The sequence below is a fragment of the Poecilia mexicana genome, unplaced genomic scaffold (genome assembly GCF_051168715.1).
Source record: "Poecilia mexicana isolate PSO_F unplaced genomic scaffold, ASM5116871v1 scaffold_13, whole genome shotgun sequence".
Classification (NCBI taxonomy): Eukaryota; Metazoa; Chordata; class Actinopteri; order Cyprinodontiformes; family Poeciliidae; genus Poecilia; species Poecilia mexicana.
In genome coordinates this window covers 16,906,967-16,921,147 of record NW_028263382.1, presented here as the reverse complement: position 1 = coordinate 16,921,147, position 14,181 = coordinate 16,906,967, and the positions used below count along the sequence as shown (strand labels likewise).

General features: G+C 40.8%; 2 protein-coding genes across 6 annotated transcripts in view; one reads left to right on the top strand and one right to left on the bottom strand.

The window, feature by feature from the left end:
• rap1gap2a (RAP1 GTPase activating protein 2a) overlaps positions 1 to 11,046 on the top strand; it is a 77,546-nt gene extending 66,500 nt beyond the window's left edge. For all 5 annotated transcript variants that reach the window (XM_088011778.1, XM_088011777.1, XM_088011776.1 and 2 more), the window contains 15 exons: positions 514 to 567; positions 1,197 to 1,280; positions 1,381 to 1,481; positions 2,611 to 2,740; positions 2,969 to 3,124; positions 4,349 to 4,420; positions 5,357 to 5,443; positions 5,562 to 5,702; positions 6,640 to 6,789; positions 7,124 to 7,236; positions 7,543 to 7,641; positions 7,789 to 7,918; positions 8,675 to 8,777; positions 8,866 to 8,939; positions 9,124 to 11,046. In XM_088011778.1, coding sequence (XP_087867904.1) covers positions 514 to 567; positions 1,197 to 1,280; positions 1,381 to 1,481; positions 2,611 to 2,740; positions 2,969 to 3,124; positions 4,349 to 4,420; positions 5,357 to 5,443; positions 5,562 to 5,702; positions 6,640 to 6,789; positions 7,124 to 7,236; positions 7,543 to 7,641; positions 7,789 to 7,918; positions 8,675 to 8,777; positions 8,866 to 8,939; positions 9,124 to 9,132 — 1,503 coding nt within the window. In that variant the 3' untranslated portion in view covers positions 9,133 to 11,046. The remainder of the gene's footprint in view (positions 1 to 513; positions 568 to 1,196; positions 1,281 to 1,380; positions 1,482 to 2,610; positions 2,741 to 2,968; positions 3,125 to 4,348; positions 4,421 to 5,356; positions 5,444 to 5,561; positions 5,703 to 6,639; positions 6,790 to 7,123; positions 7,237 to 7,542; positions 7,642 to 7,788; positions 7,919 to 8,674; positions 8,778 to 8,865; positions 8,940 to 9,123) is intronic.
• A 66-nt stretch (positions 11,047 to 11,112) lies between these two features.
• Positions 11,113 to 14,181, bottom strand: LOC106933839 (uncharacterized). Its single transcript, XM_015013352.2, has 5 exons — positions 13,744 to 14,181; positions 12,933 to 13,271; positions 12,596 to 12,829; positions 12,456 to 12,484; positions 11,113 to 12,348 (listed from the first exon to the last, which is right to left on the bottom strand). The coding sequence occupies exons 1-5, from the start codon at positions 13,793 to 13,795 to the stop codon at positions 12,250 to 12,252; spliced, it is 753 nt and encodes a 250-aa protein (XP_014868838.1). The 5' UTR covers positions 13,796 to 14,181; the 3' UTR covers positions 11,113 to 12,249.

The window sequence follows — 14,181 nt, the reverse complement described above, 5'->3', positions numbered from 1 at the left end:
CTGACTTAAGATGTTCAGATGTTTTCACAGTCTAATAAAGAGGATGTTCCAGGTTCTACAGTATATTCTTAGATTTTAACAAAGCATCCTTCTCTGTACAATGAAATATAGCGCAATCAATAAATATAAAATGAGAGGAAAGGGGTTAAAGATCAAAGTATCTGTCATAAATAAGGAAATTAAATAAAGGAGGAGTACAAAAAAATTGCGAAAACCCGTTTAAGACAAAGAAAATAAACAACAGCAATAAGAATTTAGAAGTTAATGGCATCAATGTTTTTAAGTTGAGCATAAAGCCAGTTTAGCTATGCCAGTTATCCACTTGGTTTTCTTTTAAACATCAAATCCTCCTCTGTGTAAGTAAAACTCAACACATGGAACCATGAAGGTGTTTCAGTCTGTGAAAACCTGTATAAACTGTCTGGCCCACACTAGCAGTCAGAACAGAGACCAGATGCCGTACAGGCAGCGTAACGTTTGTGAGTTTCAGAGATCCGTCTTTGTTTGTTTCAGCTGCTGTGTGACGACGCCACAGGACTGAGGTTCAGCCCAGTTCTCTACCCTCGGGTGAGTTCACACTCAGCTCCCACGTTGTGACCTCTTCCTGATTGCAGCTTTCACCTCCATTAAACGCTTGTCCAATTTTTAAATGTTTGAAATAATTTCTTGACATGTCTGCAGGCCTTTTATGTAAATGTTTGTACGATGCATTGTTATCTTTAATTATGTCTGCCATCTTGTTTCCCGACCCACACCCACCCTTCTGTAGTAAAGCAGTCAAAGTCGGTACTTTCTGACTGCCTCACCAAAAATATATCCTGCTCTGTTACACATTTCACAACTGATAGTAATCTTCCTCCCTGTTAAAGTAACAACTGATCATAGGACAAACTTTCTAAGCTTGATGTGATGAATTTGCTGCTCCTACTGTGCGCCTGGTGATGGAGTGCGCTTTCAGCCTGTGCCTAAAGGAAGGAAAATAAGCCATCTGTGTCTCCGTATGCAACAGATAAGGCTTTAGGACCACCGCCGTCACTGGGGGCCACTACATTTTGTCACATATTGGCCCTTATGCAATACAGACCCGATAAAGCTGCCAGTTGGAGCAGAAGAAAACATGTTTTCCTAATGGCTTTGACAAGCAAAGATTGTGTAATAAGTTGAGAGGAAAAACCCATGCATTAATCCTTGCACAGGGCTCCCAGCTGATAGTGGCGTATGACGAACACGAGGTGAACAACACGTTCAAATTCGGGGTCATCTACCAGAAATTTGGACAGGTGAGCAGTTTTTCCTTATACAGCCGTTCACCACTCAACTGTCTAAACATAAATGGCTTCGTGTTCTTTCCTCCTTCTGCTTGGTGTGAAATCCACTCAGACGTCAGAGGAAGAGTTATTTGGAAACAACGAGGAGACGCCCGCTTTCAAGGAGTTCCTGAGCATCTTAGGAGACAACATTGAGCTCCAGGATTTTAAAGGGTAATTTTAAATTGTGCAACTCAACAGGAGGAGAAAACGAAAACTGACACGATTGTAACAAATAAGCAGGAGAAAGAGAAGAGGCCAAATGGGGATTGAAAGGAAAAACACAGGAGTGCATTTTAAGGGAAGTTGAGAGCGGGGTTTAATTACTGTAACCTTGTCCTGCTGCTTCAGACTCAGCATGCAAATGGGCAAAAGTGCTTAGTGAAACAGATCTGAGAGGGAAAAGTGCCACATGGACATGTAATCAGAGCTTTAGATCCTTTTTTAAATTATTTTCTTCCTGCGCTTCAGTATACTCTCACACTTTCCACTTTAAAGCTTCAGGGTTAGGGGGAAAAAAGGCCGGCATATTAAACAGTCACTTCTGACAGCTCATTAAAAGGAAACGTCAGTATTTTTGAAGCAGGGTTCTGCTGAAATGTTACAAACAGTTAAAATCTTACCTGCAGTAGATAGCGCTCTCATTTACTGTGAATCCAGATTAGTTTGTGCCGCGGGCAGAAAATATTGCTTAACATGAGGGGGGCAGAGACCAGAGCGGACATCTTTTGGCACTGAAACAACTCTGCCATGTTTGAAATGGTCCCGCTGGGTTACAAGACCTTAAAAAGCAGCTGCCAGTCAGAGTGACCACCTGACACAAATGAAAAGAAGTGTAAAAAAAAAAATTGTAAAATCTGGAGGTAGAACAAACTGCTGTTTTTTCTTTTATTTGATTTGAAATAGCTTGCCTTTCTTTTAAGTATTTGATCTGATTAAGTTAACTTTACATGTTACTTTTTCTGTCCATGTTTGAAAGAGGAAAAACATTTTCGTCACTAAACATCTTCCGTCCATTTTCAGTGTAAATCGCATGTAAATGTGATGCCAGCTTCAAAGTTCATGAAATAGCTTTTACATATAAACCCCTGTGAGCTTTTTGTAGTGGAAGATGTCCGTATTTGTCTACACTGCTCTGGGGCTTTCTTCACGCAACAAATCTGGATTTATGCAAAAGATTAACTACTTTAAATGACTTCAAAAATCCTGAATGATCCCTTTATTCAGGGACAAAATTTATGAAGACAGAGATATGGCTGGATGTTGGGCACAAAGTAAAACATTGGTTTTGATGATGTTCCAGGTTCCGCGGCGGGCTGGACGTGTCTCATGGACAGACGGGATCTGAATCCGTCTACACCGTCTTCAGACACAGAGAGATTATGTTCCATGTATCGACTAAGCTTCCCTTCACCGAGGGTGACGTGCAGCAGGTACCAGGCTGGAATACTGGCTTTAATTCTGGCTACTTAGTGGATTTAACAGCTAAGTATAGATGTTTTGAGTCGGGAGCAAAACTGGTCAGGTCTGGTTACCGTCAATATAATTGCTTGTTCTAATAAAAAACGAAAACGGATGGAAAAATGTAACTTCCTGAGAAGTCTTCCTAATTAAAGAGTGGGGCAAACAGCGACTTTCTACCGGCTTTTTCTCCTCCGCAGCTCCAAAGGAAAAGACACATTGGAAACGACATTGTGGCCGCGGTCTTCCAGGAAGAGTCCACGCCGTTTGTTCCAGACATGATCGCCTCTAACTTCCTGCACGCCTATGTTCTGGTGCAGGTCGAGAACCCCTGTACAGATCACACCACCTATAAGGTACGATGCACACCTTTCAGTGCAAATCAGAATAACAGAGAGCTAATAGACTATAATAGACTGGTTTCCATATTGCAGGGAGAACGCTTTTTCTCAGAAAAAGACACATTGTTCAAGAGTTTGTAGAACCAAATTTAGCAGCAACTGCTTTGAACAGTGGCGTTCTGTCTGACTTTTCCATTTTCTTGCACTCGTGGGTGAATTGCTTCTTCTTTACAGCATAGCTTCAGTACTATCAGTTCACTTGTTTGCCTGGGACCTGTTGTTAGCCAAGCTTCAGTTAGCGTTGACTTTACAGCAAACCCTCATCCGACAGGCATCTGATTAGAAGATGCAGCGCAGAGCTGGACATCACTTAAACTTAAAAAAGACAGATGTGCCAACGCCAAGTTTGTCTCCTTTTAGAATCAGAAGTGAAGACATCGTTAAGAAGAGCCATTCTGAAACGCGTTCACCTGATTCACTGGAGAGACGCATTACGAGCCTGTTAATCAAACAACAGAAGGGTGAAGCTCACTAAAGTGTTCAGGACCTACACACCCAGCATTTCTCCAGTCAAACACATTTAAATAAACACCACCCACTTGTAAAACAACATTACAACTTGAGTTTGCAGAGAACTTGGCGTGTGTAAGCTGCCTGGTTGCAAAGAAAGTCCAAACCATCGCCCTTCCACTACTGTGCTTGGTACTTATTCTGAGGTGTTTGTGGTAATATGCTTTATGTGGGGTGTACATTAAATATAATGTGATCCCGTGTGTGCAAATGATTTTGTTTCCAAGCATTTTGCAGTTCCACTTTGAAACCAGGAGTCGTTCTTTAGTGTTTTTGTTAGAGAGGAGACGCCTTGATCTTTTTTCTCATTGAGATAAAAGCTGAGATTTAACTTGCCAACTGCATACGGCACAGACTGTCTGCTACAGAGGAGGCAACCATTAACCCTGACTAGCCACAGTTGCCGTAAGGTTGTTGCTCATGTCTTTCCTCCCTGGTGTTGCGCCAACACTTGTGTGCTCCATGGAGTTTGCTGAGCTTGCTGAGGATCATCAGGTGCTTTGTTGATCAAAACCAAAGCACCTGGTTGCTATTTTTCACCTTAAATGTTCTATATGAGCCTAGAATGTGTTTAGTTTTCTTTTCCAGGATTATATTTTGTATTCTGTCATCAGTCAGTGATGCAATGCTGTGCTTGTCTGAGTGACCACTGTGACTTTGTGTCATCAGGTGTCTGTTACAGCAAGAGAAGACGTTCCTCCTTTTGGGCCTCCGCTCCCAAACCCGGCCGTCTTCAAGAAGGTGAGGGAAAGAGTTAAACTTTTTTTGTGCAATCAATTAACCTGCTATTTAACAGCATTCAGTATTTTCACTTCAACAAAACCTTAAGACATGCAGCAAGTTATAAATATTAGTTGCTTCAGACATTTTGTCTTGCTTGTCTCGTCATGCATTCTTCAATATGTCCAACCTCTAGGGTGCCATTAAAGTGCTCTGTTTGAAAAAAGATTGTTTTTAGCCAGCAGCTCTGCGGGCCTTCATGGTCACTGTCCGAGTAGAGCCATTTCTGTGGACGGACTGGAGTACTTGGTTCATTACCCACAACAGGCTGAGGGTGACCTCACTGTGGTGAATCGGGGGGCATTTCTGCTGGGTAAACCAAGTTAGCAGCTCGTCAGAATGATGGGCATTTAGAAGAGAAATCAATGAAATACGTAATTTTTAAAATGAATAAACTGAGCAAATTCCAGTGTACTCCAAAAATAACCAGACATTTGTGTATGTGAGGATGAATTTATGTAGCTGCTAGAAATATGGTCCAAAACTGTAACTATAAGAAAATCAACTATGAAATTAGTCAATACCAAAAAATGTTTTTATGCATATTCTTCTTTTTTGTGTTATGTAGTATTGTGGAGTGTGTGTAGTTTTCCTATTTGGTGTTTGTATACATCTACTGCTGTCATTCCAGCTGAATTGTAAAACAAATTAAATGTTTATTGTGTGTGTTGTTTTTTGTTTTTTTTCCGTCTAATTGGTAATTTATTTTAACTTTTAATTTGCTGCTTGCTTTGTATAAAGACCAGTTGTATGTCCTACTATTCTCACTAAAATGACATTGCATTTAAGAAAAAGATGATATTAAGATTGAGAAACTTGATAAAAAAAAAAACAAGACTTTCTTTTTTATTACCTCGTCTCTCTTTTTTTTTTTTTTCCCCACATCTTCACAATCAGGGTCCCGAGTTCCGAGAATTCCTGCTAACAAAGCTGATCAATGCCGAGAACGCCTGCTACAAATCTGACAAATTTGCCAAACTGGAGGTGACGCACGCCACACACTCCAACCCCACAGCCCACCCTTCAATTACTTTTCAGCTTCATCCAGCAGCTGCAGACCGTTTTCCTAAACGGCCTTTGTGTGCGGCTGAACTCACTGCAGGGACGCACACGAGCCGCCCTGCTGGACAACCTGCACGACGAGCTGCACAGACAGAGCCAGGCGGTGCTGGGACTCGGGCAGATGGGGGAGGAGGATAAGCTGGAGAACGGCGGACATGGGGGTCTGCTCGAATCGTTCAAGGTGAACATAAAACCCAGACAAAAGTACATCAGGCAATCTTTTCTCAGCTCTGTGACATTTATTTGATCACCGTCATTACACCGCCAGGTCAGATAAATGTCACGGTCCTGCAGGATGGCTTAAGGTGCGAAACCACTGTTATCACAATGGATGCCTCGTTTTCACAGCCCTCAAAGACTTAAACTCTATATAGAGAATGTGCAGTCGCGGCTGAGAAGACGCACTTACATCCGAGTGTGAATGTAACACCCCGAAGTGTTCATGCTTGTATTTTTCTTCCTCTTTCCACTCTACCCTTTTTTTGCTTTCCATTTTCTGTTCGCATGTGTAGATTAACTGAAGTTGATGGGACCAGTTAGATGTGGCGATGACAAAATGTGTGAACGTGGTGATGATTTGACTCTCTTACTTTTTTTTTTTTTTGCAGGGATTTTGGATATCTGCTGCTTTGCAGTTTGTCCAGACAGTCCCAGGAGGGGCTATTCTCATTGCTCTCGTTGCTCTGGCAGTTTATCACCTGTCTGTATTACTGTAAATGAACGAGAAGATTACAATTTAACAATAAACAAAGATTGTTGTACTGTTTGAGTTGCAGTTGTTCATGCTTTCTAAGAATGTGAGGTTTTGATGTTCTCATGTTAAGGTTTCAGGACTAGATATGAAAATATGAAATCAACAAAAAAGTGAAACCCACATTTCCAACTGTGCCGCTCATTACATCTTCCATTGAGAATGCTACCCTCTGGTGGACATAATTTGTAAATACATGTATAATTTTTTAAAATAATAAAAACAACTGTTTTCCTTTTCTCACCTCTCATTTTCTACCTCCACTTCGTTCCCTTGCAACAACCTTTTGTCTACCAATCTGCATCAGTTTGTTCCTCACTACCCTTCTCTGATCCACTCCTTGTTTGCTTCCTTGTTCGCATGTCAGAGGGCCATGCGTGTCAGGAGCCACTCCATGGAGACCGTGGTGGGTTCTCATCGTCACCGGAGCCCCGGGGTGGCAGGTGGGGTCCCTGCCAGCCTCAGTGGCGGGGGATTGCCACAAAGCACCAGTGAATGCACAAAGAGCACCTTCACTGTAAGTAAAGTAACTAATAATAAAGAGTGAGACAGAGAGAGAGAGAGAAGAACGAGATCTAACTGTTACCGTGTGGCTAACAGAGCTTTCTTTGTTTGCTTCCTTGTGAAAACCTGCAGAACTTTGATTGCCAGACTGATTGTTAGCTTTCATGTGTTAGAGTTTCCATGTAAAGATTCATTAGATATTAGTTCTGTTGTTGGCCCACCTACAGTCATTTAGCTTGATCAAATTAGGCCTTTACAGCATTTTTATTTAGAGTGGTGGTGAAGCTTTCTTTTTTTTTTCTTTTTTTTTTAAAGTAAGGTCTTAATTTATCATCTGTGATCTCCAGCCTCCTGTTCTGTCAGCCAAATCTCCTTTAAAGAGCCCAGTGAAACGGCGCTCAGGCCTCTTCCCACGTCTCCACTCCAGCACAGACGCTCCATCAGACAAACACACACGCAGGTCAGTTCTCTACATTTTTAATCTCTCCATTTCCTGTTTTTTTTTTTTTTTTGCCATTGAAAAATCTTAAAATTGTTGGATATGGGTCGTCTACAAATGCAGGTCTGTTTTTGAAATTGTTTTTTAATTACATTCCAAAAACGTGTCTCTCTTTTGTCTTCTCCTTCCCAATTATGCCCAATTTCTGCTGGGCGATTGCATAAATTCTTTAAAAAAACAAAAAAACATAAAAATTCATACATTTTGTGGAGGCATTCTGACAAATTGTGTAAAGGTTCAAGCTGTGTGATCGTGGTTTGTCTGCAGTGATCATAAACCAGCAGAGATCTGCCCACATTCCCAAGAAGTGAGGTCAGAGACATCATCCAATCCCAGCTCACCTGAGATCTGCCCCAACAAAGAAAGGTCAGCTGGAAGCTGAAACTTGATTTTTTTTTTTTTTTTTTGTGAAAATATATAAAAATACAATTGTGTTCTAGGGTTAACTATGGCAAATTTAAAGAGTGTTATCTCAGCCACATGCTTGGTCCTCTGTTGCTCGTCCATCAACAGGCCTTTCATTAAGCACAAGGAGTGCAGCAGCGGCAGCAGCTGCAGGCCCAACATCTCTCGCTCCTCGTCTAGCACCAGCAGCTTCAGCAGCACCACGGGGGAAACAGAAGTTCTGGAGGAGCTGGAGACGGTGGGTAGAACATTTCTTTCATCCAGGGTTGACGTGGAAAACTCGGGGAATTAATATAAAAAAGAAACTGGAAAATTTTAAAATGGAAAAATACACATTTGTAACAAATCGGGACGCTAAGAGGGATGAATAAGCTTTTAAAGATGGAAAAAGTCCATAACTGCTCAGAAGTGCATAATAGTGGGAATTAAATGTCAGCTTATAATTAGAATTGATGCAGATCTTCTCATCTTCCTTGGTTCAGATGACACCTCTTGTCATTGTGGCAGTAATTTTATGTGAGACGTTCTGCTTAAAAATGGCACCTTGTGAGGTTAGAATCGTCAGAGTAATTTAAGGCACCGAGTATTACAAATTGCGCTGAAGGAGGTGCAGATCCAAGCTTTTTAATGCACAGGACGAATTTTCTTTGCTACATTTGGTTTGAACATTAAGATGTTTATCTTGTGTGAATCACATTTAAAAGATTTTATCAGCACTTTAGCAAATCTGAATATAGCTTTGTTTAAAAGGGTTGCATATGATGCATATGTTGAATAATGTGGATTTTTTTATGTTTCAAGTCCCTCTTTAGATGCTCCTTTTTCTCCATTTTTATGTAAAGTTAAACACTTTAGAATATTAATTATTAGTGGCTGTCATACCCTTGCGTTGCCGTCAGAGTGGGCAAAGTTTAAATAATTGATTCTTTTCAGTCACTCTTGTTCAGTGCCTTTTCCTTCACAACATTATGATGTTTTTGCGTCATCCTTGTAGGTCAGTCATCCGTCCATCACGTCCACCTCTGCCTTCAGTCCCGCCCTGAGCATCGACAGCCAGGGATCGGGTACGCCTGTCATCATGTGCCGCAGTCCAACAGGTAAGTTGTAAATTTGATCCAGTGAGAAGGAGAACTGGTTAAAAAGAAATAGTTTTGCTAGTTTTTTGTTTGCGCTTATATTCTGCAGATGGAAAAGGGAAAACATCACCCAGGTCAAGTTTGAAGTTCCGCTTTGACAAAATGAGCCACTCATCCACAGCTGTAAGTCTCAAATAGGTTCCAAATGATAGCAGTTGTGTTTACCGGCAAGTGTTTGGAGTGTATTATCATATTTTCATAACAGAAAATGTTCAATAACAAAAACAAAATGGAAAAAATATAACAAAGCAGCATGAAAGAAGAAGCTGCTGTTTTTAGTGATTTTTCTCTCCTTTCTCTCTTTCAGTCTGAGTAGATTTGAGGAAGGAAAAAGCAGCAGACTTCCTCAGTGAAGAAGCAGCGTGACTCTGACGAAGCTGACTAAATCACAGTATCACCAGAAAAATAAAACATTTGTACAGCCTTTTCTTAGAACCATAAGCAAAAGGCTAATCTGACTAGAGCTGCACAGGAGATCCTGCGCGCTATAGACATACTGATATAACTGAGTGTAAGTGAAGAAAAGCAGCTCATACACGTTCACTGTCTTTGAAGCAACTTTTAGCTGCTTGAATCTAGCTGCAGCATAACTCTTGTTCCTATCACTTGAAGGTCTTGGCATGGCTGTAAAACTGTGAGTGTAGGGCGGGCTGTAGACGGCGCCTCAGCTTTTTCTTAGACATCATCTTTCATACAAGTGTACGAGTTTATGGCCGAACTGTTAGTCCTCATCCAGCCAACTGTTGAGAACTCTGTGGAACCAACGACAGACCGCAGGATGTCCCTTTACCCTTTACCCTTCAATGGTACGTCTGCAGGCAGTTCCTCTTTTGCTTTGAGAAAAGAAACTCTCCCACATTCACAAAGACCTAATGTACAGTCTACTTACAGTAGCAAAGCCTTGTGGAACTGTGGAGCCTGAACTTCTTCGTTATGAATATTAACGCTTTTTTAGAGAACAGCTATGATTTTTTTGGAGACGCTTTTGTAATCTTGGTGCCCGTTGCAATGTGTCCATAGCACTCTAAAGATGTCTCCCAGCAGAGCATTTCTATATATGTAGGGGTGACCCACGACACCCTGGTTAGACACAGTAGGAGACACTGCCAGCACATTTTAGCCACAAGCTTATTTTAGCCACAAGCTGCGCCTTACAATCTCTTCAAAGCCCTTTTTCTCTGCTTGTGCGTTCAATCCCTCACCGTGTGAGAGGATGAGAAGTTCCTGGATCTGGTTACGGCACAGCTTGTGGGAAGCCAAACTACACCCGCATTTTCTGAAGGGGACAAAAAAGACGTTGCACTTTCTGAAAAACATTTCACCTCCGTGTACCTCCCATTGAAGCTTGCTAGCTCGGTGTATCAGCACACATGCTCTGTGGTGCTTGTTTTTTTTTTAGATTTTTTTTTTAGCAGGGAAGTTTGCCAGTGAGAGAATCGATGAAGACGACTTGAAAAATATGCCCCACCAGGCCTATGAACCACCTTTTATAGAAGTTACTCTTAATGTGAATTACAGTCTTGTCATTTGCGTTTAATGCCATGGTAGCTATGGTTTCAAACACTTAAATTTGCAACAATAATTTCTCTCAAGCACAACCGGGCCATGAATCTTCTGTGATTGTCAGCTAGCTGTCGACATATTAACATTAGCATTAGACTTCAGCATTGACTTCTGTGTTTTTAGTGTGACCAAACTAGAAATCGTTTGAATGAACATCGTGTTTTACTGCACAGGAAACTGTTGGTGAAGTTGAAGACGGCTTAGCAAACTGAAGTTTCAAAGCTCACACGCATTGCAAATGTCCTCGTTTATTGAGTTTTAACGTCTTGGGAAGTTGCTCTGGATGAAGTTACTTGAAATGTACGTTTTCATATACCTAGACTAGCGCATCATTTTGAAATGGGATAGGCCACCAATTACCTCGTGCAAGGAGAGTAGGGACAGAAGAAACAGGAAGTTCTGTTTATCATTTTGTTTGTAGCTGTATTGCCCAAAAATGTCCTGCAGCCTTTTTTCTCTGTTGACATGCTTAATTTATTATATTAACTTCTTTTGCATTGATGTCATGTACAAACAAATCACTGCAGAATATGCTAATTAATTAAAGTAAAATTATAAAATGAAAATATATTAATTTAAGAGATGTCTAAATAACGTATATGTATATATGGTTATGTAATGTGCCACTGAAAATTTATTCTACAATAAAATGTTGTATTTTGTGCCATATGTGGGTTTTTTTTGTTTGTTTTTTTTTTTTACTTTTTGCAAGGTGTCCACACAAAACACATAATTTATAAAATACACTTTTATTAATTTTTGGAAGTAGATAAGAGTCGAACTTTCACCCTCAGATAAAAATCAGTTGGTTAGGATGTTCAGTAACAACTTGGGGATAACCAACACGCTACCATAAAGACACCAGTGTCACTATTCACAGAAAAACAAGTTCAACATCAACACACACTGAATATTTGAACATAATGCCAAGATGAACATTCAGATCAGTCATAGTAGGGGCTTTAAGCCTAACTACACCATACCAGGCCTCAACCATGGGGGTGGCAGTCTGTTTCTCTCACATTGTAGATTGCAAAAAGTTGATGAAATAATGAATATAAAAATAATCCAACGTCATTTCATCTGTTTCTTCTTGTGCATTCTGCTCTGTCGAACCCCCAGTCGGTCGAGGCCGATGGCTGATTGTACTGATCCAGGTTCTGCTATGTGCTTCTACGTGCATCCTCTGTAGGAGGGATTGCTGTAAAGTCAACGACTCGATGCCAGCCCCTCCAGGTGGAGTGAACGTTTTAAATTGATGACTCAATGCAATCTGCTCGGTTTCCTTAGAAACTTTTTAAACTACTTGGAATAATTAACTGAGCTTAACGTACTGCTTGATCACTAGAATAAAGTAAGCGTTTATTTTTAATAAAAACGCCTCGGGATGATTCATTTGGTGTGAATCGGTACTCTATAAATAAAACTAAGCTGATTGGAAGTAATAAAAATTAAGAATTACCTCGAGGTTATTCAACTTTACCTCAAATCGACAGACAGTTGAAACCTGTGCACACTAGTTATGATAGGACAATAATCCTAAACACCCAACCAAACTGCTTTTGTAATGTACAAAGTAGGCTGACACTGAGCTTCTTGAATAGCCCTTATATGACATGATAAAAAGTGCAAGAAAACCCATCTCCATTTAAACACGTTATCACCTCTAATGGAAAGTTTTGCATCCAACCAGAATGATGCCAGGACCTTGGTGATGACTCAAAGACACTGAATCACTGAACTTGTGTCCAATACGATCGTTCCACTACAGAACAAGAACTGGAAAAATAGATGAAGGCCTAAATAAATGGGATATACCACAGACATTTGGGCCCGACTGCTCCATATCTCCGTCTTCTGTCTTCTGCTGTCAGGAAAACCTGACAGATGAGTAGACGGTGGGTTGAACTGGCTCTCTCGGACCCTTTTGATTCATCAGGGCATCCTGAGAAATGTCTGCGTACAGCAGCTGTAACGCATAGGATGAATTAAAACCACGTGAAACTTCTACAAGATCAAATACGCCGCAGACAGACTTGTGGCACCACACATTACAAAGGCAATACTTTCCCCTACCTCTGGCTTTTGCTGGGATGGTGACGGAGCTGAAAAAGTTCAATCAAAATAAAAGTTTAGCTCTGACATCATTAACATTACATTTACGTTAATTTCTTACCTATATGCTTTAGACTGCTGAAGTTAAAATTGTTAGATACCTTTGTGAGGAGGAGCAGTGCGTTTCTTTGGTACTGGGCGTCGGGGTGGAGGCTGTGGAGGCTGATGTGATCTATCTCTATGTCCATCTGCATGTAAGACCTCTATCCTGGGATGTGGCTGTTGCTTAACCTCTGAACTCAGGCAGCGAGCCAATCCCAAAATGACAGGAAGGCAAAGAAAGGCGCCAGTGCAGACCAGAACCCTGTGTAAGAGTTTTCTCTGAGAGGCAACACCTGCATGTCGGGGATGACGGAGAAGAACAACAACACACAAACACTAATGACTAAAATATGCATGATCCGTGTGTGATTAGCACATGTAAGAGAGCAGATATACCTTTTGTGACATTCACTTGCTTCCAATGGCTTACAGCATTGCTTCCATCACTCCATTTCACACTGCATTTGTACAACCCTTCATCTGACTGTCTAACACTCAAAATCTTTAAAAGTAGTTCGCTTCGATTGGCACTGACTGGGGCAATGGTGAAACGGTGCCTTGCGCTGTTTTCAACAGTGGTTGAAGTGGAATTTCCCCACATCTTCAACCAGTTGCCTGTCCAGTTGCCTCCACAGTGTTGAACCACACAGGGCAGAGACAAGCTGCCCCCTGCAGGCACGAAGAATGTCTCACGTTTTCCGAGTGCACCCTGACTGCATTCTTCAGAAAAAACACCTAAACGAGAGAGCATTCACTTAGATTAATAAAGAGCATTTTGCTTGAAAAAGCTTAATTGACAGCAGTCACTGTCTTTACACATGCATTTTGTTTCTATATGTTTAATATTCCTTAGACCACAAAAAGCCTTAAAATGAATTCATCATTTAATGAAGAATAACCTCAAATAGTCAGAATTTTTAATTTAAAAAGAGTACACTGCAGTTGTTAAAATAATATGGAAAAAGATCAAGTACAAGTGACATGAGAGTGAAACTTTACTTTGACTTATCATGGCTTTATGAACAGTATATATTCATCTGAGTCAAATTATACAACTGCAAAAGAGGCCAACCATTACTTTGGAAAACTGCGGTTTTATTTCTTAGAGCTTCCTCAACAAAGTCTAACCAAATACAAAACGTAGCTCGAAATGTGACAAGACAGCATGCACGTTTTCAGACGAGGCTGAGTTGAAACATGTTCTTACCTCCCTGGAAGATACACAGGCAGCTGATCACACGCAAGATAAATGGATACATGTCTGGTAAAAAAAAAAAAAAAAAAAAATGCTGTTGTTCAGTCAGCGCAAAATCTCAGATCCCTTGTAAAGATCAAGTCTCCATGTTTTGGCTCGCGGAAATAGTCTGATAGTCTTGCACTCGTTTAACTTAACACAACCTGTTTGTTCAGCTTTTCTTTTTCCTATTTCTGTGAGTGTCAGGGATCATTTTCGGTTTTCGCTTTTCTTCCTGCTTTTTTTTTTTTTCTTTAGGGGGAGTCAGAGGAAGGAAGTGGCCCACTAATCCAGCCCCTTCACACTTTTCTGAACACAAACACACACACGTTAGGATTTGATTTACAGGAAAGCACTGGCTTCAAGAACAGGATCACTGACTTTCAAGCAGGAAATGAGGCTCATTTCAAG